General features: G+C 35.4%; 2 protein-coding genes across 4 annotated transcripts in view; one reads left to right on the top strand and one right to left on the bottom strand.

Moving 5' to 3' along the window:
• The window catches only part of LOC111503577 (rho guanine nucleotide exchange factor 10), a 432,407-nt gene that overhangs the window by 238,267 nt on the left and 168,321 nt on the right, over positions 1-25,819 (top strand). For 2 of the 3 annotated variants that reach the window (XM_074175648.1, XM_023157920.2), the window contains exon 4: positions 22,331-22,405. The exons of the other annotated variant lie outside the window; for it this stretch is intronic. In XM_074175648.1, coding sequence (XP_074031749.1) covers positions 22,331-22,405 — 75 coding nt within the window. The remainder of the gene's footprint in view (positions 1-22,330; positions 22,406-25,819) is intronic. 3 annotated transcript variants of the gene reach the window in all.
• The window catches only part of LOC141482425 (uncharacterized), a 391,773-nt gene that overhangs the window by 209,896 nt on the left and 156,058 nt on the right, over positions 1-25,819 (bottom strand). The window lies entirely within an intron of this gene.

A 25,819-nucleotide genomic window follows, 5' to 3' on the forward strand; every position in this document is an offset into this window, starting at 1 on the left:
TCAGTGGTTCCTGGAAAGTTGTAACCAAGCACGTGATTTTTCGTTAAATTGTATTTGGCCAAACGAAGCTTATGTGGGTAATGCCGGCATTCTCAAACGCTACGATTCTTATACTTGGGCACAACAAAATCCTCATTCTATTGTGGAGCTAAGAAGTCAAGGAAGATTCGGATTTAGTATTTTGGCACTCTCATATATCAGAGGTATTTAGAAATTTCAAGGCAAAGCATTGAACCCCTTGTTGATGAATGGCCACTAATGGAGCTCCAACAAATATATTTTTAACAAGACGTGGCCTCACAATACTGCAATTGTCACCAATTTTTTAGCTGCAGATTTTAGTAATAATTGGATAGCCAACCAAGGACCCAACTATTGGCCGGCCAGGTCACCGGATACAACGCCTATGGACTCTTACCTCTGGGGAAGGTTGAAAAATATTATTCTTTCATTGCCGATCAATTCTATATACGGATTGGAAGCGGCAGTGATGCAAATTTAGGATAAGCTGGAGACATTTCGACCACCTTCTCTGAAGAAATATATTTCATTGTTTGTTCTTTATCATTATTATTATTATTGTTGAAGTTTGATTTATTAGTAATAAATATAGAATGAAATGTTTTCAGTTTTATTGAAACTATGCGTTTTAATTACTGATGTGAAAAGCTTTCTCAACATTTGATATCTACTACTGAACAATTTCTTTGTTTTATCGCTACGTCGCGTCGTCCATTTGATCAAAGTGTGCGTTTCAAAACATAAAAAACCTAAAAGCTCTATATTTCGAAAATGACTCCAGCAAAATATCGAGAGTGCTTGGTTTTTGGAAAGGTAATTTTGAGCTCTATTGAAATATGCAGAAATATACAGGGTGTCCTATTAAAACAAATTCTATCAATAACTATTGATATCTCATTTGAAAAAATAAAGTTTTTACACAATTCAATTCTAAATAAAATGTAAAATTCTAATGTAAATGTTTTCATGGAAACAAGAAATTTTTGACAAGACAAAAGTTATAGCAAATTCTCGAATATGCACATTTTCGAAAAACATGCTGTGACTCAGAAACGGGATAGATGTCAATATGCGGTTTTCATCATTAAGTTTATCATAAAATTTGACCCTCAGACGAAACCATCAGTTTTCATCTATCTAATTTGAAAACAGGGCCAATCTGGCCCACTCTGTACAGGTAGAGGCACTGCAGTGAGACAAGTTGTTCTTAGATTTGAATTTTTTATTCAATTATTATTTGAACAAAAATGGTTGTTTCTGATTCCCATTTCAAAAAAATTGGTTGGAAAATTAGGTCGCACCGCTCTAATCCTTGAGTGACAAAAATAGAGTCGTTTGATTATTCTTGTTGTTCTTTACAAAAATTTATTTCTAAAAAGGGAATTTTCTACTCACTGTCTTATAAAATATTCAACAGGTTGCACTCTAAATGGTAATAATGTATTAATACTGAATACTTATTTCCCAGAATTTCACTGAGTATGGAGAGAAACGCTGCTGTAATTTGCATTTTAATGATCATCAGCAACTCATTTTTTATAAACAACGGATCTAGAAAATAAGTCAAAGGTAGTTAATTTTTTATTCGAGAGTCTCCCGTTCAATCACTTTGGGATGAGGTAGAAGAGCATCGTTCTGCTGGAATATCAGACATTTTCCTGAAAAACTATGTTCAAAAAATATGTATATGTTTAAAATATGTTTTTTCCGTTAACCAGCTGTCGCACCCCTACGAAAGACAACCCTCAGAAGTCGAAACTTGTGCGAGGTAAGTACTAACGAGGTCTTACCTTTCTTCAACGTGTGACTCCTAGCACTGGTTGGACCATAGCAAGTGGAAATAGAACGTTCAGGCGTTTATTTACACGCCAAAATGTTCTTCCCAATTTTTCATATTATTTCCTGGAAGGGTGGAAAATTTCCAAACTGACTTCCTGAATATGCAAATCAGTACATTTTTCGTAATAATAAATAGTTCTGATTCGAGTATAAAAACCCTTTCGACCACGATTGTCTTTTTTCATCTCGGCCGTCCTGCCATTATATGTTTGCTCAAACGCGAAATCGGGAATGACGATTCAAAACAAACATTGTTATGTTTGGTTAGTACGGGAAGATCAATTCAAAAAATCATGAACGTATGTAACATATAGCGTGTTCAACGCGAACCTTGGAGTTATCGGTTCGCTTCAATGATGGTAATTAAGTCCTGAAGCGTGAACTCTCGTGTTGATTTGTCGACGGAACGATGAATGGGTATTCGCCTGCAGGATAATGGGGTTGTTACAAACGTGAATATTCAGAAAGATACAATGTACGTGTACAGTGGGTGAATGATAACACTTATAAAGTTGTATAAAACAGAATATTATTATTAAGTTTTGCTCTTGTTAACAGCTGTTGTTGTGTCAATTGACTTTGTAGGGTTTTTCCTTCAACTATTTAGTTTAGAAACATTTCATTTCGCTTTTGACTTTCATTTTTGTATCTTAAATTCTTGTTAGGAAATTAACTTTTCATAACTCTATTCTTGAGCAGTCGTACAAAATATCCATCAGCTTGGATTTTTTATGTTAATTCTTTTATTTTAATTTTTACTCAGGATTTTTGTATTTTTTCATCGCATATCATTGACATGCCCTCGTCTCTCGAAACGATAGTTTATTGCCAAAAAAACAGATGATATTTAGAACGACAGGTACCACTTGGGATGTTTCGAGTAGGTACTCATTGTTAACACTTTTATGGATTCAGACAAAGAATTAGGGCACAAGTGGTTGACCCTTTTCAACTATATTTATGACCCCGGCCATATTGTTAGTGATGACTATTCGAAAGTTACTTCGAATATAATTTTCAGCAGAGGCATTCCTTCATTCTGTTCTGAGATTTCGGACGAGAACTATTTCTTATTCAGGCGTCTCTGCCGAGAACTAAACCCGCTCTATAGTCTCCTCGCTGATCGAGAAAAGACTTAGCGTTAGTTCCTCGAGGTTAATCTGTAATTTTCTTTTTTTGTGTTATGTTTGTCATTGTGTTTTGTGTTAATAAATTTTATCGTTGAGTACGCTGAATAATAATCCACATATCACCAGTCCCGACAGATATATAAATGTTTTTTAAGTTAATAGCTGACTTATTAACCTTTTCATACTATGTGGAGCACAAACGGGGGCCATACTAATACGGCCCGTGTTGCCAAGTCATTTTCATGCTCAGCAGTAGATTTAATGTTAGAAAAACAGTTGATTGATACAAAAAACTGTAGAAAATATATTTCATAGATACATACTTCACGCATGGAAATTTTCACTATTCACAGTTATTTGATAATTATGATGTTTCTTCTAACATTTACTTTTGCGTTGGAAGAAACATCTAAAAGTGTGATCATTTTTCACTTGATTTGTTTTTGTAGCTCGTTTTCTTTTACAGAAAAAAAACTCACTGGATAAAAACATTTCATAAAATTTTCATTTCATAAAATTAGCTCCTAGATAGTCCCTGATATTTTTTCATCGCTATTGTGAAACCTCCCCTGTGATTCAGTGATTCCGACGCAGGGCCGTCGCCATGGGGGGAGCCTCCCCCTTTTCTACCTTTGAAAAAGTTGGGAAATTTTTGGCCGTGAAGATAGAAAAAAATAATATTAAAAAAAGAATAAAAGGTAATAAGAAAAAGGGAAAGAACCAGGAGAAGGTTGGGATTTCCCAACATGCATTTGTTTGAAAACTTCAAAAAAGTTCAATTTCTCCCAAGTAAGAAAACAAGTCCTGAACAGTCCATAAATTTTGAAGTGATAATTTTACAAAATTCCCAACTTTTCGCTGTTTTTTCAACTTGGAAAAGATGGGAAAATTCGGGCTGTGAAGATAGAAAAAAATAATAGTAGAAAACAATAAGCACAATATTATTTAAGTATTGTTTCCTTTCATTTGTACTGAATATTCCTATACATGGTGGAAGACTAAGGACCTTGGTCCAAAGTAGAATAATTCCCATTATTATTTTTATAATTACCCAAAATTTATTTTTGTTTGTGCATACCCTAATCAGCATTCAGGCAATCTTTGGATAGCTAAGTGAGAAAATTAATATATTATAGTAGTAACTAATCTCTCGGCTTTCATATTTTCGAAAGTTGGAAAATTTTGCTGGTGTGGTTGGGAAAATTTGGATTCCTCTCCCCCTCCTGGTTTTTTTTTTCGCTACGGCCTGGATTTCGATCATCTCGAGTTTTATATATGGTGAAGGCGTAGGTTTTTTATAACGCGTCGCATTTGATGAATATTGGTATTGTATCGTATATACACACATCGGAAAAGTCTAGGGATATTTTTATAACATACTAAATATCATAAAAATAAATGCATGAGGTCGTTTAATTTCGATTAAATTGGTACACTCGACCACCCTGTAGATTTCTATGGGTTGAACAAAGCCTGCAAAAACGGTAACTAATCTTTCATCAAGTTTTTCACAAACTGTAGGTTTTCGGCTAAAATGAATAATCTGAAAGTGTCGAGTTTGTACATTCTATGCAGTTCTTGCTCAGCAATTAAACTGGAAATATTGTGCTTTAACATGGAACGCCATCACTTACCATTGGCTGAGATGAATAGAGCTGTAGGGCTTCTTCAAGGTGGCATGCGACAAAATGATGTAGCTCTTCGTTTGCGGGGGTCTCCCAAAGTGTTATCAGTCGATTGTGGCGGCGTTTCCGTAAAACTGGCAGTCCAGCCGAACAACATCCAGGGCGAGGACGCGCTACAACTGCAGTTCAAGACCTATTTTTGGTCTTAACCGTAAGAAGACAACCGACAATCACAGCACCTGAGTTGGTTAACGTGTTGCAGCAGACGCAACAGGTAACCATTGGTCGTGATACTGTCAGAAATCGACTGCATGAAGCAGATGTCCACAACAGAAGGCCACTTAGATGTCCACCTTTGTCGAGAGGCAATCGCGGTAGAAGATTAAAGTGGTGTCAAGAACATCAAAACTGGGATGCAAATGATTGGGCCACAGTTTTGTTTACAGACGAATCCAGATTTGGATTTCATCCAGATTCTCGTCGAGTAAGACTGTGGAGACGACCTGGAAATAATGAACGTTTGAGACACGTCCAGGAAGTCCACACATACAGAGGTGGTACAGTAATGCTATGGGGCGGAATCATGATCGGCGGCAGAACCGATCTCGTTTTTCCAAATCGCTCCCTCACAGCTCGACAGTACCTCGACACCATTCTCCTACCTATCGTCCGTCCGTTTGCTGGTGCTGTTGGTGAAAACTTCCACCTAATGCACGATAATGCTCGTCCACATGTCGCACGTCTAGTGACTGACTGGCTCACCAACGAAGGAGTTGATGTATTGTCATGGCCAGCACAATCACCGGACCTGAATCCCATCGAGCATGTGTGGGACATGCTTCAACGAAGAATTACTCCGCATATGGGGAACATTCACACAACGTTTCAATTGAGAGAGCTTTTAATCGCTGAATGGGCAAATGTACCTCAACAAGACATTGACAATCTCATTTTGTCGATGCACGATAGATGTAGGGCCGTAATAAACCAGCGTGGAGGCCATACTTTGTACTGATTCCAATTTTTTTTGTATTATGATTTTTTTTTCGGGATGCCAAAGAAGAGCCATATTTTTTTTAGTTTTGCTTATATGCGCACTCAGTATTTTTGGCCATTTAGTAAATTTTGTTGTAAGTTACATTCGTTTAATAATCACTCGTCAACTTTTTTCCCTAAAGCGATCTAAAAAAAAAATATTGCTATTTTTAAAAATATCCCTAGACTTTTCCGATGTGTGTAGATGAGAAAAATATGTTGGTTACTCGCCTTCAAATATTCATGACATGCATTTTGATGTAGGTACTCCAAATAACAATGCTTGGGCCTTTACTTTTTTATTATTTGGAAACAATCTACCGCATATTCACAAATATAATTCTACTATAATTAATATCTGAACAAATGTAAAGTTGTTGAAATTTGAGAATTATGAGCACGAATAAATTTTTCGGAAAGTATTTGAACTCTTAACAATATACTCTTTTAATAAACATAACGAGAGGAAAATATGTATGAGAACGCTTGATAAAGCTATTGTTTGTGTTTTTGTAAACGGTCTAGTGCAATTCTCATAATAAAGTGGTACTGGAATAAACAATAAACATCTACATTTTCAATACTAAAGAATAATAACACCTGATTCAGCTGAAACTAGACATACACTTAAAAAAAAAGATACTCCTTGAAATACATACATATTCATAAAGAAGATCCTCAGCCGTAATACACAAAGATAATACATTGGTAACCCTTCGTAAAGTACATTGTATTTTTCATAGGTGTTTTTTACTTGTATTTTTAACTTTCTTTTTATACAAATTTGGAGTTCATCTATATTTAGACTAGCTTTAGATTGTAGAAGACCTACATGGCCATCAGATTTGTCGATTCGTCATATGTTTCTGGGGATTCTCAAACAGTGAAATCTGTATAATGCAACCCAATATCTCCAGAAGATTTACTTCAACGAATTATCGAGGGGAGCTGTCAATTCACACTGAAATTGTTTCAGAGTGTGTGGCAACGTTTCTGAACATAATCTTCATTATCGTTTGGATGCGAATTTTCACCAAGTAAAATATTTGATCAACTAAATTTGAATTTCAGAACTATTGGGACTAGTACTTTCTTAGTAATTTCAAAACAGTGGGACAGAACATACAAGTTTGAACAATGCTCTGGTTGTCTCTGTTCATTTGTCTTATGCCACAATTTATTTCCAGATTTTCGAAAGCAACCCGGAAACCGATCTCATTAATTTCAAGCAATGTTGCTTTATTCTTCACCGCGAGTTGAACGACACTAGATTTCTCTGATCTACGTAATCGTATATGCGTCGCGTGTTTTCAAATATATACTTTTTGTCGCAGTCAGCTTATTTCTTAAATTTCTGATTTTTCAATGCCTGTCATTTTGTTTTAAAGGGCTTCTAAAATTCACTTAATCGAACAAGCAGTTTCCAAAGCCTTTTTTGTTCAGTTTTTATATATTGTTCATTTTATTCCAACATGTGTGACATAATCACACATGTTGGAAGTCCTTTCATGAGTATTATGATTCAGTCAATAAATTGACCCAGGCTATCAACACATGACATTCAATTTCATTTGACATTTGTCAAAGTATGACGTTTCGATTGAAGGTGAGATTTTATTGAAGTGAGTTTATGTTAAAAACTTCGTGGTGGAACTTGAGAGATTTTGAGCGGCTCAATATGAGCAGATTGCCTGATTTTAGGTGAGTTTCACTATAGCGAAATTGTATTAGATTAACTTGTTTTAGATTCTTTCAACTCAATAAATTAGGTTCTGTCCTTTAATTATGCAATACAGTAGGCACTCTTAATCCAATCGATATGTAATTCTTGATAACAGTTTTCATTTAATGAAATCAATTCAGCTGAACATTTTTGATGGAATAATCCAAATTTTTTAATTATCAAAAATAATAAGCCTTTGAACAGCTATCAAGAAAGTTACCTTCTGCATTCTTTGGTCCATTGCAAGTGCCTGTGAACTAATTCTGCCGCGTAGATCATTCACATAAGTTTTCATAATTTACATGAAAACTATAAGGTTACCTCAAACGAAATCATCTGTTCAATCTGTTCAAAATATCTTTTTCCGTTAACCAGCTGTCGCCCCTACGAACGACAACCCTCAGAAGTCGAAACTTGTGCGAGCTAAGAATTAACGAGGTCTTACCTTTTTACGTGTGATTCCTAACATTCTCATTGAGCATCATATAGCAGTTAATGAATATTTCAATTATTCCCGGTGCCACTGACGTTTTGTCCACTAGATGAAAACATGGGCAGAACAAAATGAACACTGGCTGCACACTCACGTACATAGGTGGAATATCAAAAAAAAATAAACTGTCAAGCTACTACCGTCCGGTTCTTCCCGTTTTTCAAGAGAAATATCATGGAAACCGCCGGTGTCAACCATCTGCACGTGAAAAGTTGTCACTTCCAACCTATTAACATAAATGTTTAATCCCATCTCTTCCATTTCCTTTTCAACGGAAAGATAAAACTCGAGTGCTCGTCGAAAAAGGATAAAACTGCCACGCTCTCCGATGATCGTTTGTTTTTTTTTGTTGTAATGGAGAACCAGCCATCCAGAGGTATTTTATCATTATCGTGGCATAAGTATTAAGGACATTAATCATGTCCGGAACATTTTGCACCATTTGGAACGTTAACAATTTGGTTTGTTAAGAACGACGGTGCGCGACCTGAAGATAATCGAAATATCGCAATTCTGTCTGGTTTGTAACGCGAGAATAATGTGCTTAAACCTCTCGTAATAACGAGAGTTTATAAAAGGTGAAAGTAGATAATGTTGGATGAACACGAGAAAAAATATTTATTAACTCGTGCCGCAAGGGTCGGTTTTTGGGCCGGTATTACCATCCGTTGTTTACACCACTCTCTTTTCAGATATTTGAATATAGAGTACATTACTCTACTTTTGAATTATATTTCACTTTATTTCACTTTTGTTCGATCTAGGCTGGAATATGCATCTGTCGTATGGAGTCCCTGCTATCAGGTTCATATCAATCAACTAGAAGCCCTACAGAGGCGCTTCCTAAAATATATGTCTTTTAAATTTGAAGGCACGTATTCTACTGTAGGAATACCCTATTATGAATTTCTTGTAACCCACAATTTTTGTAGTCTCGAGGTAAGGCGTAAATATTGTTAATTTTTTTTTATTCAAGGTCATGAAAAATATCATCACCTGCTCTCAACTGTTACATATGTTGAATTTTTGGAATCCTAGACGGTCATCTAGGAATAGTGTCATATTTTATCTCGACACTCCGCATACAAATATAATGAAAGATTATTCCAATTAAAAGACATTTCTTAGATAAGTGACAGTTCTGTTTTTATTTTTTGTTATATAAATTCACAAATGAACATTTATTAAAACAACGATAAAAATAAAAACAACAATAAAAATTAATTGGCTCTCCGGGGCGACTTCATTGATTCCAGTGGCGCATTTGCTTTTTCAGCTGCAGGAAAACCCGGAAAATCCTGCAGCACCACATCATCTGAAGATCTTGATGTCCTCTCTCTTATAAAACAAAATGTAGGGTGTCTCCAGAGGCTCCAATAGATTCAATGCATTGCCAGAACACTTCGAGACACGACTATCGTCAAACTTAAACCAGTACGTTTCGTCTTTGACCAAGACGTAATAATGACCAAATTCAACGCCAGAACCACAGTGAACAATGACTGCATGAATATTATAACAGTGGTCTGCTAGGTTGAAATGTTCATCTATTTGGAACCTTCAAAGAATTTCTTGCTTCCGTCAGAGGTTGAGTCTTGTTTGAAGATCATCAGTGTTATTATTAGATTGACTGGTGCATCAGCTTTACTTGTTTCCTTATAACAGTCAGTTTGCCGCATTTTTGGCAATACAGTCGATCATCACCTGTTGAAAATTCCATTTTCAGATGATTTAACATTAACCTTTGCACGGACTGGTTATTAGTCATATTAGGAAAAGCTAGATGAAGTTCCAGAAATTCACATAAGTTTTCGCTACCTCTTGAACATTCACTACACAGTGAACAAGTTAGGATTTTTCCAGCAAAAGATTTACAAACACAAGACAAGATGGTCTGTACGGAATCATTCAATCCAGAGCGGTCAGGAGTATTGATTTTGCTATTGTTTTGCTCACGAAGAGTATTCAACAAGAACCCCAAGATCTCGGAACAATCCTATTGTTGTCCTAACGAGTATCTAGTGGACTTCAAAGACTCCAGGAAATCGGTTGGAGGGAAAGATGATACATTCTTACGAAACTCCAGCTATATGAACACGTGTTTGAGTTTGATGAATAAGTAGGAAACATTCCCGTTCTCGTTCGTCATTAAAACCTCGTTCTTGAAATTCTTCGTCATGAACAACACTTGTAAAATGCTATTCATGTAGCAAGTGTTTCCTTAATTATCCAATCCAATTTACTTCTCTAGATTTTCAGGACAACTCTCTACTGATTCATAAGGAAGAACACGTTTCACAGAATCTCCTTAAGAACTATTTCTCAAGCTGCGATCGATCCTTCCAAGTGAAGAAGGGTTTCGTAGAGGGATCGATTCGGCTCTTGCTTCGTGAAGCTCTTCCACTGAAAGGGAACCAGAACTACGAGGACTGCAACTCATATTTGGGTGGCAAGAATGACCTGAGTCCACTGACCGCACTGAAAAAAAGAAGGTGGATCAATCACTGGTGAATTAACCTTGATAAAAGACTGATGAAAATCCACATATCTCGGCTTGTTTCGAAGAGATTTCAGTTCCGTACTGAAGTTAGGGCAATGCATGATCTCATCAAAATTATACGGAAAATTGTATGACTTGATTCTGATGATGTTTTTCCCAACAGAAACGCCGAGAAATACTTGTGCTGCGATATATGGTTGGTTCAATTTCTTTTGATAGTGTTTAATAAATTTGATTGAAAAACTTCATGATGGAATCTAATTAAAGAAACGTTGCGTTGAACATTAATTTGTATCACATTATCAAAAACATGAAATAGTACAAAAAGTTCCTGTTTTTTTTTCAATATTATTTGAAGTCTAGACGATAGATAGAGTCAACAAACGAAATATGACAATTTTAGTTTGTTGCAAATTTATTAAAAACCATAGTCGTGATCTAAAACAAATGAAGATTTGTATTTTCTTCTCAAATAGAAAAATTTTGTGAAATTCAGCCAACCTTGCAAGTCATTGCCAATAGTGGGATCTGTTGAAGTAAACGATCTGTATAGAGAAACGCTAAATGCCGGATTAATGTCCAGTCTTGGCGTTAAAGAGTCAATTCTAGGTGTTACATTTATAAAATCTGTCATAAATGAACGAATATTACTGTAGTTCAATCCCAATACTAAACCGTCATTTTTAACATCCCGACACGTGTTTCAATCACCAAGTGAACATCTTCAAGAGGAAGATTAAAAATCTTTAATCTTTCTCTTGATTTAAAAGTTTAATCTTCCTCTTGAAGATGATCGCTTGGTGATTGAAACACGTGTCGAGGTGTTGAAAATAACGGTTTGGTGGATTAAAGAGTTTAATCTTTCTCTTGAAGATGATCACATGGTGATTGAAACACGTGTCGAGGTGTTAAAAATAACGTTTTTGTGTTGGGATTAAATTCCAGTAATATTCATCACTACACCAAAGGTTCCACAAAGTGCATCACAAGTATATAAATGAATGGGCTGTTAAGTTTTCTTTCACAAGTTTTCAAAGACGCCGTGCTTAGGAAAATGTGTGTTAACTGACCACAACAAGAATAAAATAAAGTAGTGCACTGTCGTTATTCTGGCGAATGCGACGGTTGTTGACTCTTTACAAAGTATTCAAAACCTTATGATTTTACTTTCATTGGTTAGACGTTGTATTATAAAAACATATGTAATCAGATGTGTTGACAGTGAATTGTCAATACTATGTTTACTGACGACATAGATGAATTGACAGACCCTAAATCAAGACAGATAAAAGAGACCCCAAGAAAATAAAACAACTATCCTTCAATTCAGACTCCACCTCGAATACCAACAACTTATATGTGATATTCAGAAATGTCAATATCTTAATCGAAACTTATCGATATAATGAGACATATTCAACTCGAATTCGAAACATTATTTAAAATAAAAACGATATTAGCCACATTTATATTTTCGAATATCGTGTATCTGATGAATGCCATTTCAAACAAATGTTCTTGTTATTCAGGTGATAAAATTGATGTGATTTGATAATTGATATTTTGTTTATATTTCGATGCATTCAGCTGATAATGTTTCAGGAGATACCAGATGAATCTGTTTTTGCAAACATAAACTTTGTTAGCAATATATATATAAAACCCCTCGTCTTAAGAACACGATAAAGTTTTCGTTAGAGAATGGAAATTCTTCAATAAAATTTTAAGGTCTTTTGGTATAACTTTCAATAAAAGTTGCAAATCTCTGGTTGAATTTAAATGGTATTTTTATCTCTTCATGTATTCTTTGAGAGGTTAGAGTTCATATGTGCGGGAAAAACTGGGGACTGAACCCAAAAATAACACTACCCAGTTTTATACAAGGGTAGTGAGACCCATGATAACATACGGTGTAGTGATTTGGTGGACAAGAACAATGCAATCGGGTACGGCTAGGCTATTAGGCGGCATACAAAGGCTGGCGTGCCTAAGTGTCGCGGGAGCCATGAGAACGACTTTAACTGCAGCACTTGAGGTCCTACTCGGACTTCCACCATTGCACATCTACATACAAAGAGAAGCTCGTCTGGTGACACACAAGTTAATGCAGGGACAAACCCCAATCAGCCAGTCACATGGTGCAGAATACTTGAGACTGTACAATGAACTGAAGGCAGATCCAATACTAGGAATGCCCGCGAATAACACAGTTCCACAATACAACTCTCAAAAAGATTTCAAAATCATCATATCAAGTAGAGAGAACTGGCAAAACGGCCCACCGGTAAAAGCGGAAGAAACTTGATATACAGATGGCTCAAAGACCCAAGAAGGAGTGGGAGCTGGTATATACGGAGGCAGAGCAAAGACGAGAATCGCACTCAGCCTCGGACATAATGCAACGGTGCTCCAGGCAGAAGTAGCGGCCATCGAACACTATCTAGGGGAAATGAACAAGCAGAAGGTCACAAATAAAACCATTGCATTTTCTCCGATAATCAGGCGGCAATTAAGGCGCTCAGCTTATGCCAAGTCTTCTCAAGACTGGCGAGAAGCTGTCTGAGCACACTCAGTGAGCTAAGTACCCAAAATAGGGTCACTCTAGCTTGAGTACCCGGACATGAGGGTCACAAGAACAATGAGGAGGCCAATGTTCTCACCCGAGAAGGCGCATCGAAGGCTATGATCCTCCCAGAACCCTTCTGCGGGGTAGCGAAAGCATGTATAAAGACATCCATATATTCATGGATGCAAGCCGTGGAAGAAGCTCCCAGAAATGAGGCTGGCGAAGGAGTTCATAAAGAAACCATCGCGCAGATTCACCGAAGACCTGCTAAACCACAACCGCAAGGTTGTAAGGGCAATGGTGGGTCTACTAACGGGGCATAGCCGACTCAGGAAACATATGAGCAACATGGGTCTGACAGAAGAAACTCAATGCAGGTTCTGTCACGAAGAGGAAGAAACCGCACTGCATGTGGTCTGTGAATGCGAGGAAATAGCAAGTCTTTGGAGTCTCATCAAAGAGATCAAGCTAGACAATGAGCTAGCTCTAACAACCAAGGAGCATCCCAATAGATCTGAAAAGGTCGCAGTGAATCAGGCCATGGGCCAGCTTCCCCACAATCTAATCTAATCTAGGGATCATATTTCTTGTTGTGAACAATCACAATAAAAACACTTCAACTTTGAATTAGCGCAATGGTAGTGTACCCGACTTACAATCGTGAATTCGAAACACCTTCCGTTCAGGTATTTATAGTGAGTATTTATCAAATTGAAGATGCGTTGATCCTGCTCAATTAAATGGCTGATGGGACTGTGAATAGTCATGATGCTTCCTATTCGGCTCGGGGAGTCTATACTTATAAATGCGAAAGTCACTCACTTATCACTCTATCATTCATCTCTGTTTCTCCGTTCCCTAAGAAAGGCACCCCCCCTACGTGGGAGGTAAAAGGGGCTCGTTTGCATATGAAAATTACCTTTTCATCACTATTTCATCAGTTCGGACTTCCATTGTCTAATATAATATAAATTGACTTGAAATCCCTGAAAAAAAAATTAAAGAGATTAACCAAAAATAAAATTTAATTAAAACAAAAGACTGACATTACATAGAAATAACATACAAGCAACAACCAAAAAAATAAAAAATTGAAATATTGATAAAAGCTGAAAATTGAAAAATTAAAGATACTATTAAAAAAAAATGAAAAATTAAAAGATTCGAAACCAAGTTACGTCACGACGTTTCGATTGTTAGTATAAACAATTGTCTTCGGGTGATAACCCGAAGATGATCACTCTTTCTCCGTACCGTTATATTTTCAGAGGCTGAAATTTTGTATGTAGGTTTTTTTTATATTGTAGATGTGCAATAAGGAAGGATTTTTTTAAATATTCCAACTGGGGAGCAAGCAGCCGGGGAAAAAGGCGCGTCCATAAAACAAAATTATCTTTTTATCACTGTTTTTCCATGCCTTTAAATTTCCGGTGGATGAATTTATATTTAGTATCAGCATTGCTTCCGTACGTAGTCGGGGGGGCTCGCTAATATGGATATTCAGAACACGAGAGCAAAAACAATACCAGTCTTTACTACTTTAAATAAAGTCAACTACTATATAGTTCGTATATTCGCGGAAGAGGATCAAGACAAACTTTCTCAACACCACTTTATCAGACCAACAGAATACGACGAAGCCAATTCCCGTTGCACAGCTTGTAGCGATCGGAGGAGAAATAAAGGTTCTCGCTGCCATAAAAATGTTCCTCGTGATTTATTGTGTGCGTGTTCTTCACTCGAGTTGAAGTGTTCTTTTTTTATTATTAAAATAATATTGAATCGCAGGAAAGAAACCTCGGAAATGAACGGAATGAAATATTATTTGTTAAGGGGATATGAAAGAGCAGCGAGCAAACTGAGAAATATTGTGTTCTTTGAAACGTGCCCGTAATTATTTCGCGCCCAATGGAAATTTCAATGGCGTTATTTGTATTCAGGTGGATTTGCAAAGGAGTATGTCGCGTTGAGTTAATGACTTTGTTCACGTGGCATTTGTCTGGGTTTGAAATTGTTTTCTTTGGTGAGGTTGGTTTAGCGGCTGAGTTGATGCGGAGCTGAAAATGAATGAGAATGACGATGCACGCTGGTATTTTGATTAATTGTTTGCATCGAGTGGTTATCTTCATGAAGGCACTTATAGTCTGTTCACCGAACAGATGATATCTTAAAAGTCCAGCATTATCGGCCGACGCATTTTACGAGTAGTCCTCGACCGATTGCAAACTCATATCATTTTCGGACTGGTCAACCTACATTTTCAGTTTTACTCGTCTCATGCCATATGTTCAGACCAAGACCCAGTTCTCCAGTTCTTCGATGTTTCAAACTATCAACATCATTTGGAATGCTTGAGTATTCAATCAGACGAATAACTTGGATAGATTCCAGAAACTCTACATACAGTGTGTCTGTCCCGCTTCTCATGAATTTTGCATCCATATCTAAATTATTTAATCTCCAATTTTTATCAGATTCCTTGAATTGTTGGACTTCTCAATGTACTTACACTCAGCCAATAAAACGGGTTAATTGTTTACTGGCGTTGTTCAGGTGAAATTTCAATGAATGAAGTGTTATTTAAATACACAAAAGTTCATATGAGGACAGAGAGCAAACAGCAAAAGCCAAAATAGAATGGTCAACTTTCAACAGATTTTTGAAGTTAACCAAATAAGATACGGTTATATAGCGTTCCTGTGAGTATTATTTTTTCAGTTTTATAAGGAATGTGAACAGAAAATCTAATTCCAGTATAATTCAATGGTAATATGTTTGAAAGAAGTTTTTTTCAGTTTGTATCTAAAGGAAACTTTATATAATAATGATAATAATAATACAATAGTAAAAATGGTATAGACAAAAATAAAATAAAACAGTATACAGGAACAATAACAAAAACAAAGAAAAAAAAGATTTTCTATTGAAGTATATTACTTTTTTCTACACCTCAGAAATTTTGATTTGTTTTTGTATTTTTACGTTTTTCCCCGTGGGTTGACCAATAATTGACTACACTGAATAATCAACCTAACTTTATTTCAATTTAAATACAACACAACTTCAACTAAAACTTCAACTATTATTTGAATGTCCAACGCCTTACTAAATCACTTCGCGTACCGCACTGTAATGTCCACTTGACTGTCCCGATATGCTCATGGCTAGCGTTTAAATATCATAATCGAATGCCGTTAAAATTTCGCTGAAGTTCCGTCGAAATCGGTAGCATTATTCTCGCTGATTCTAGAGCGCCAGGGAACATTGTGCATTTGCGCGCTCTTAGCTACATACTTTTTTTTCCAATAACTAATGTCTCCCAAAACGTTTCACATTCTCAATTCATTTTCGAAGTGGTTATGTACAGGGTAACAGTTATATTCTTCCGAATATCATGTTTTTGGAGGATCGAATGCAACTTCTCAAAAACTTGAAACACGAACTAGAAAGTTATTGGACTTTCTTTGGAATATCGTTCAAATATTTATTGAGGTTCGTCCCTAGACATCAAAAAAAGATTGGTGAATTTCCACTAAGCCCGCTTGGATTCCACCGAAAGTACATTATATCAGAGTAGAACATTCAACTTAACTATTCTTTTCAAAATATTTTCCATTAGGAAAAAGGCGTTTTTGTGCTCGAACGTCTCCAGTAAAATGTATTTCACATTATTCTATGAACATATTCCAGAGTTTTGTAGTAAAAAAAATGCATATACTTTCCAATAAAATCATGTAAAGGAACAATTCGATCAGTCCAGTCTCAATTTCCTACTACACTCTAGGTTAATGGTATGACACATATCAGAAAACAACTACTCCCTTGGTTAATACCACGAAGGGCGTTGGATTATATCCGATAGGTGTCAGTGCAGGATTCTTCACTGAAGTTATTCCTGCATATGCTGTTGGCGATACAACTGCCGCAATACTTTCTGATATGCGTGTATTTTGTTCAGAATTTGTCATTTCGAATAATGACAGCTTTCTGAATATAACGTAACTATACCTTGAACATAACTCATTTTATCTTTTTATTGGTTTCGATGTTTCGATGGATTTTGTAAACAAAATAGAGGCAAGAGAAATTTGTATTTGGTGGGCTGAAAACTTCCTAGGCTAACACACAGATGGTGCTACTAGTATTGACTTCATATGATTTTTAGTTAACCCTAACCTTCAAAAGGCAAGTTTACAAATTTCCCAGCTGTCGGAGTATCAATTTGTGGGATAGAACATTTTAATATACGCAACTTTTGTTAGTTTGAATAACATGTATGAAAAAAGTGTCGTGTGCTGATAAAGCAATGCTTTTTGTTGAAAAAAATTACTGTTGAAAGCTAGGCTTGGCTTGATAAACATCATTCTGACTTTGCACCAGGAATATCAACCGTTGAGAAGTGATTTGCTAAGGTTAAACGAGGTGAAACGAGCACCAAGGACAATACACATAGTGGACGTCCCAAAGAGGCTGGTTACCGACTGAAACATCAAAAAAGTCCATAAAATAATTTAAGATGACCGCAAAATGAAATTGATTGAGATAGCTGAGGCTCTAGACTAGAGATATCAAAGGTACGTGTTGGATATACTGTCCCTGAATATTTGGGTATGCACAATCAACCAAAAACAAAAACGAATTGATGATTCTAAGCAGTGTTTGAAGCTGTTCCACCCATAAAAAACCAAATCAATACGTTGATATGTGACAATGGATGAAACATGACTCCAACATTTCACACCAGAATCAAAACGATCGTCATCTGCGTGAAATGCACGTGGTGAACAGACTCCAAAACGTGTAAAGACGCAACAGTCAGCTGACAAGATTATGGTATTAGTATTTTGGGATAAGCATGGTATAATATTCATCGATTATCTTGAAAAGGACGGTTTGAAGGACAAAATCATCAAGACAATGCACCGTGTCACTAATCAATAAAAACGATGCCAAAACTACATTAATAGGGCTTCTAATTGCTTCTGTATTCTCCAGAACTGGCCCAAACGACTTTTTTATATTCTCAGACCTCAAATGAATGCTCGCTGAAAAGTAATTCTGCGCCGATGAAGAGGTTCTTTTCTAAACTGAGGCCTGGTAACAAGTGCCATTGAAAATTTGTATGACCGCTATAATCGTTGAATCGCCTCCGAAGGCGTAAACATTTTTTTTCTATGTTAGCCTATGAACTTTTCAGGTTAACTGTTATGCCGAACCATTTTCAGACTTACAAGTCATGTAAACTATTTAGATTTGCGTAACTTTTAATTCTGATTCTCCCTGTATAATAGATTTTTTTTGACATACATAAAATTAGTAGAAGTTGTTAGTACTGAATACTAAAAATGAGTAATTACACCTGTTAGGATAGTGCCCGCATCGTATGCTAATTATAACCTGATACTAGGAACACCAGAAATCGAAATGATCGAAGAAAGCAACCTTATCTTCTGTATCAATTTTTCCCAACTAATTTCATCCCATCTTTCATATTTAAATGCCTAGAGATAAAAAACTATAAATTACCACATTAATGATGTATTAAAAGTTATAATAAAAATACAGTGAACAGTGTCGTGCGACATTTAGAAAAGTATACTTACCTATTTGACCATATCTATTGAGGGTTTGAAGGTTTATGTTGCTATTTAAATGAAGAAGGAGTGGAATATTCCATGATTTTTTGTATATTAATGTTCTACAGAAATCATTATAACTTGTATTTTAACTGAATTTTAATTTTTTTTTCATGACTTGTATGAATTGAATAAACTTACAGATAAAATCAAACATTTTCAAAATTGCTTCAAACAATGTACCCGGAAAACAGTTTTCATCTTAGAATTTTTCAACGTTTTATTTTTTATAAATTCATTTTCATTTATATGAATACTTTCCAATTATCCATAATGTTTATGTTTTAAATTACGAGGTCTGTCGGATCATTTTTGTGTATGGCTCTTCAGCTTTCTGAAAGAATATTTCCTGTAAGTGACTGTCGATGGATATCTCTCGAATACTTTCACCGTCAACGCTGGTGTTCCCCAGGGATCCATATTGTCTCCAACCCTCTTTTTATTGTATATCAACAACTTATTGGAAAAAATGAAATTTGTAACTAATGTTACTGCAGTTTCGTCCTATAAGGACATTTTCAAACTTATACAATATATAAGTTTCGTCCTTATAGGACGAAACTATAACGGTAACATTAGTTACAAATAAAAGTGGTAAAAAATATTTTAAAAAGTTTCATTTCTCTTTTCTTCATTAATTAATCAATTGATTATAAAAAAATTATTTTCCTATAAATACAAGTACTCTACTTAAAAAACATACTTATTTATTTGCATGCTATTTCCTGAGTTTTTAAATTAATTAAATTTTATGAATTGAAAAATAAATAAAAAAATATTGTTTTTGTCAGATTAAGCGAATCCCTCTAGATAATCGTCAGATTATGAGACAGCACGTCTAAAACATAAAGATGAACCATATATATCTTAATCTGACGCGCTTGAGTATTTCAAAATGGCGATTTATTTTTGCACATTATAATAATGGCCGCGAGTTTGTGTCAAATCGAAATCGTCAGATTATTGAATGAGAGCTTTTTTTTGTTGCACTTAACACTTTTCACTTTTAACCCTTACGTACAACCACCCACATCATGCAAAGATCAGATTAATATACCAACATTATTAAAAATACGTAGAACATTGATGCTGTCAATATCTGACGCGCTCGAGTATGTCCATGCAACAGTATTTTTTTGCATATTTAAAAATCTATATCCGCTTCCCCCACCGATGAAAAGGTATATATTATATAACATTTTTTTCTTCTTATCATCTAAGCTTTGCAACCTAATATGTCTCGGTGACGCTCGAGTAAATCCCCATTTTGCATCGTGGGCTACCCTGCTACAAAGTCTGCTTCTCAAAAGCTTGGAACAATGTTCCGAACCAGAAAATTGTACACACCTCAGCAACTTTTGATGCTTTATAAAGCTCAGATCAAACCTTCTTAGGAGTATTGTTCTCATGTATGGAGCTCTGCTCCCATATATACCCTGAAGTTGCCGGATTCCATCCAGAAAAGAGCCTTCCGCCTGATTGGAGACGCGAACATCACTTGAAACCTTGACAGCCTGGAACATCGAAGAAAGGTTGGAGATTTCCCTCTTTTATAGATACTTTCACGGGATGTGTTCAAGTTACTTGGCACATTTTATTCCACTAAGAGCGGTACATATCAGATATACGCGATAGACTGTGGCTGCTCATCGTTTTTAGGTTGAACTCAGTACAGCTCGAACTTCACTGTTTAAGAACTCTTTCATTTCGAGAAGTGCGTTTATGTGGAATAAATTTCCTGAGAACGTTTTTCCAAATGGATCAAATTTCTATTTTGTTGTCATCTTCAAATTTTATCTTCTTAATCGTCGCAAAACGCCGTCCTTTCATGTGTCTCTTCAATCTTAGAAAAAGGAAAAAGTCGCAGGGGGCCAAATCTAGTGAATACGGTGGCTGAGACATGATAACGGTGTTGTTTTTGGAAAAAAAAATGACGAGTGAGCAGGTGCATTATCGTTATGCGAAGGCAATGCTATGTTTTTTCACAATTCAGAACTTTTTCTTCGTATTGCTTCTCGCAAGCGGTGCATAGCTTCAAGTTAATAATCCTTGACCGTACGACTATGTGGCAAGAACTCCTGCTCATTTTTGGCCTTGGCTCTTTCGGGATCTTCTATTGGGACGATTGGACGTCACCAGTTATGATTCTTTCAAGCAAATCTGAATCGTCATTGACGTCATTCAACAATTCCTGCGATGCCCATTCGAGGTTTTTTTTGGCAAAATTTCAGCAACTTTGGGACGAACTTCGCTGCCACTCTCTTTATGCACAAAATTTTTGGAAAAATTGCATGGCTGAGCTAACCGATCGTCAGCAACTTCTCTTATAGTGATTCGAAGACTCTCCATAATAATGTTCTTTACTTTCTCAACATTTTCATCATTTGCTGGGCATCCAGGGCGAACGTAAATTACTTCTTGCTTATACGCCTCTCAACAACAAAGTAAATATGTCAAATAGTTGAAATTGTGAACATATGTTCGAGACGAGTGTACAAACAAAAAAAAAAGATAATCAAATGTATGTAGCCCCCGAAATTAGAACATTCGCCTTATTTTTTTAACAGACCCCGTATATTCAATCGTAACAAAAATAACAGTGAAATAGAATAATAAATTGTAAACGCCGTTTTCAAGAGATCACTTCTGGAAAAAACTAACATTCTTCAGAAAATACTTTCCTTGTTTAAGCGGATGAAGTAGTCAAGTACTCTTAATAAAATTATTCTGTGGGTTAGACATTTCTACTTGAAGAAAAAATTGCAGTCGATCAGAAATTAAATGAATTTGTCGTGACTGACTAGTTTTGAATGAGTATTTTGTAATAAGGACTATACATGTTTGTTTCTAAATGAATAAATAAAAGTGCCTTTTTGTTGTATCGCGAGTACCCGTTCAATCAGCGTAAAGAACCCCTTGTTACGACTATGAGAATAAATATTATTTACATAACTTGAGGAGACCCACAACACGCCGCTTCGAATTTCAAACAAATTTTATTCCCATTCGATGTCTAATCCAAGGCAATTTAATTTAATTTCAGTGATTGTGGGACCTTGCTCTAGGGTTCTATAACGGCTATTAGTCTCGTAAGTAGTGAGTACCAGGTGATTATACCCCGAGGACGCATGTCAGAATTTTTTGTAACTTTTTCGAACCATCGAGACGACGGGGCGCGAGTAAATTGACCAGGGGACGTGTGAAAGTGAGTTAACTGGTCCAATTTAATGTTGAGATTTGCTTGACAGAAAAGTCATAATAGCACCGGAACAACCAAACAAAAAAAAATGAAAAATGAAACTGTTGAGAGGAAAAAATAACTGTGAACTGTGAAAAATATAGATCTTCAGTTATGATTACCCAAAACATATAAAATCAATTCATCAATAATAATACTTCATCGGTTTTTAAGAAAACAAGTTCAATAATGGTGATCTATTTAAATCAAGTTGGTCATCCATTCGAATGTTTGGATTTTGCTTTCATTGCTTTCAAATGATTCATCTTTAAACCTTTATTTTTCATGTGTAGAATTTCGAAATCTTCGTTAAAGATATGATTTTTTCTAAAAGATGATTTGAATGTGTTAAACTTGTTTTATTATTCACATAGCTCAAATGATGTTCCTAGATTCGATTGCTGAAGGTTTTGCCAATTTGACCAATATATACCTTAGGACACATTCAGTTTTATGATATTTTTCTACAAATGCTATATGCTCTTGAATATATCAGAGTAAAATGATTTTTTTTTCTGTTTCAGGTAAGACTGTTGAGCACGGAAAAGTGGTTTATGAAGTGAACAGTCGCAAAGTCAAATGGTGCTACAAACTCCAGGGTAAGTTTTTCTGGAGAATGGGTGTTGTGTTTTATTTTCAAACGTGATTTTCACTTGTGAATAAACTAGTGCATGGATTTCAGATTCGGTTTTGGATGCATGTAACTTTTTTTCTTGCTGTGAAACCAAGCTGTTTACTCAAATGTCATAAGTTCAGCCAAGAGTTACGATTCCACTAATTTGAAGTAAACATTTGTGTATCTAAATAATAATGAACATTTTTGTAAGCAAGGAACTCGAGGGTTTATCAATTTGACAAAATTATTATAGCTGAAGTCGAAGTTTCTGTCTTGAAGTATTTATTATACACGATTGTTAAAAAAAATCGTAAAGGTTTGCAAGGTAGATAAAATTTGGTGTGCAATGACTCATTTTCAGAAAAGTTTGTAGATTTGATAAATTATGTCGCATTTTGTCAAATTCTTTGATATACCGAATTGATGAAAGTGAATTATGTTCGATCAAGAAAAGTCTATGACGCTATATATGGGATCAATAAAAGACTTAATCCACAAATACTGAAGAAGGTTCTCAAAACTAATTTTGTGTTGGATCATGAATGCTTTGTTTTTGGGCTGTGGCCATTGGCAAACGAAAGCGCAGATACATATTCGATATATATTGCTGCCATTTTTTGTACCTACATATTATTTTGGATTTTGAATGACGGTTACAAGTGCAAACATCGCAAACTAAAAATTTCATAGAAATTTTTTTTTTTTAGAAATATCAGTACAGTTAACACAACTTAGTGATAATGCCTATTTCTGGAATATGATGAGATATTCTGAGATATAAATGACCCTAAATATTTCAATAAATATTGTAAGTACTGGTCTGGATAGGTGTACCTACTTGCCGTTAATACTTAGAGGCTTTGCACTCTGTGTTCACAATCTCTAGCCAAAATATCAGTTCTAAATATCTCTGAAAAATATTTTACAGTTCATTACTAAAGATCTATTTTATGTATATTTGCTCTTATATTATATACAGACGGTTTTTTTAGACTGATCCCACTATTGATGTCTCGGAAACGGTACGACCTACACGGTCGGTTAAATTGAACAAAAGTTTCCTATTTTGCGGAACTAGAATAATTTCTTTTCAAATTGAGAATATCAGTGCTTGTTTCTGAAATATTTCCAACACCTAGGATTATCGAATTTCATTTTATGGCTCCACCGCCTCCATTTAGATTGATATAATACCGTTTCATATTTATAAGTAATCTGATAAAAAATCAATTTACAATGCGACGTTTCGTTCATTAGATACCAGCATCAATTTTATTTCTTTAATACGGACCTCTGGTTTCTTTCATCGATTTTGGTAGCTACTCTAATAACAAATTCAGCACGCAGGTCCGCGTTAAAAATAAAATAAAGTTGATGATGAAATCTAACTAACGAAACGTTGCATTGGAAATTGATTCATTTCTGATTATAACAAATATGAAATTGTATTGAAAGTTTCTCTGTTTTTATATTTAAAATGGAGGCGATATATTCAAAAAACGAAATTCGACTACTCTAGTTTTTGGCGATTATTTCAAGAACAAGCACTGATATTCTCAATCTGAAAAAAAATTATTCTAGTTCCCAAAATAGGAAACTTTTGTTTAATTTAACCGACCTTGTAGGTCTTACCGTTTCCCTGATAGTAACAGTGGGACCAGCTATTAATAAAGGCCGGAAATTATATTTTCGCTCAATCTCACCATTTTGACTTTTCATATAAGCTCAAAGATGTGAAAAAAATTTACTACAGGCAAACCAGACAAAGTCAAAGTTGTATATCGATGGTGAGAGCGCTAGCCACAAGTATTTATTTCTGTTTTAGTCACTTGAACACATCTAGTACATTTGCCTGTGAAACTTTTTAGAAGCTACCTAGTTGTCAACTTTTCCATTGTGTTTCCTCATCGTAGAATATCCCTCGTATAAAGCCATTCATTACAGGTTTCTTTCATAGGACAAGCGTTGACGTCGCGCTAGTTCGTTTCCTCTGTGTGAATTACAGTTTTCTCTTTATTGAGCTTTGAGTGCGACCGGTCAATACTAGATGTCGCCCGCTGTTTTGAAGTTTGGAATTGGGAACTGCATCAACAGTGGAATTCTATCGCTAGAGGGTACAAGTCTACATCATAAGGAAAATAATTACTCTCTTATTTTTACAGGGTGTTGTCTTCGTTCTCGTATGATGTGTTTGTTTTTCCGAATATTCTGTAGATCCTGTTAAAACAGATATTTTGTTATTTCATTCTACATTTATTCAATTTAGAAAAGAGAATTGAAACTTTCTATGTTTTTACCACTTATACATTAGACAAAGTTTAATGTACAACAAAGTTTATTATAAGTTGAAAATATCCTTATAGGACGAAACTGCAGTAACGTTAGTTACAAATAAATGTGGTAAAAACATGGAAAGTTTCAATTATCTTTTCTTGATTAGGATCTCCTACCACATAGAAACGGCTACATCCATCAATTTATTTAAATAATTTGTTGTGTTATAAAAAAAAGTTTCATAATTTCCCTGAACTCTAATAGTAATTTTCTCTGACTTAATCAAAACATTTTAAATTTATTCTCAAAGGAACCATAAAAAGGTCATTTGTTTTTTGTCCATGGTTCATACTTTTACAAACATTTCTAAACAAAGCAAACAAATATTTATTATTGGTGTGAGACGATTCCAATATCAGCGTGAACTCATTGGAAAATGTAACAATTTCATAAAGATGACACTTTCGAATGACATAAATTAGTCCACGACTTGTGGAATTTCCTCTAAAATAACTTCAAAATAGAAAAAGTAAAATCAATACTGAAAAAAGGAGATGAAACAAAAATTGAAAAATAAATCTATAAAAATGAATATGCTCCGTATTTGAACTTTTCGACCAAGATGTTGAGAACCTCTCAAGCAATTGTTTTGATAGATGGCGGTTGGTCGGTAGCCAGGCGGTTCGACGTGGGTGCTTTGTTCACTCACTCGAATTGACTGCCGTGTCTGTCGGTGGTTCCAGCCCCAGTCTGAACGATCGATTTTCACTTGCTACCGTCCAACCCATGTTAGGAATCACACGTTGAAAGGTAAGACCTCGTTAATCCTTAGCTCGCACAAGTTCGACTTCTGAGGGTTGTCGTTCGTAGGAATGCGACAGCTGGTTAACGGAAAAGCAGATTTTAAACAGATGTAGAAATCAATTTGGTTTCAAGAAAGGTATTCGACAATATATACCTAAATATAATGCTTTGGGAACTTTAATCGAAAAAAAAATGAATCTGGATTTCCCTAGCAAAGTAAATGACTTCTTTCAATTGGCTTCGTATTAAAATTTTCAACCTCTAAGAGATTGCAATAATTATAGAAGCAACATAAAATTCAATGAATTAATTTCAGGAG

The sequence above is a fragment of the Leptinotarsa decemlineata genome, unplaced genomic scaffold (assembly GCF_025532065.1).
Source record: "Leptinotarsa decemlineata unplaced genomic scaffold, Ldec_3_MD MMD2_tig00001064_RagTag_RagTag, whole genome shotgun sequence".
Lineage (NCBI taxonomy): Eukaryota > Metazoa > Arthropoda > Insecta > Coleoptera > Chrysomelidae > Leptinotarsa > Leptinotarsa decemlineata.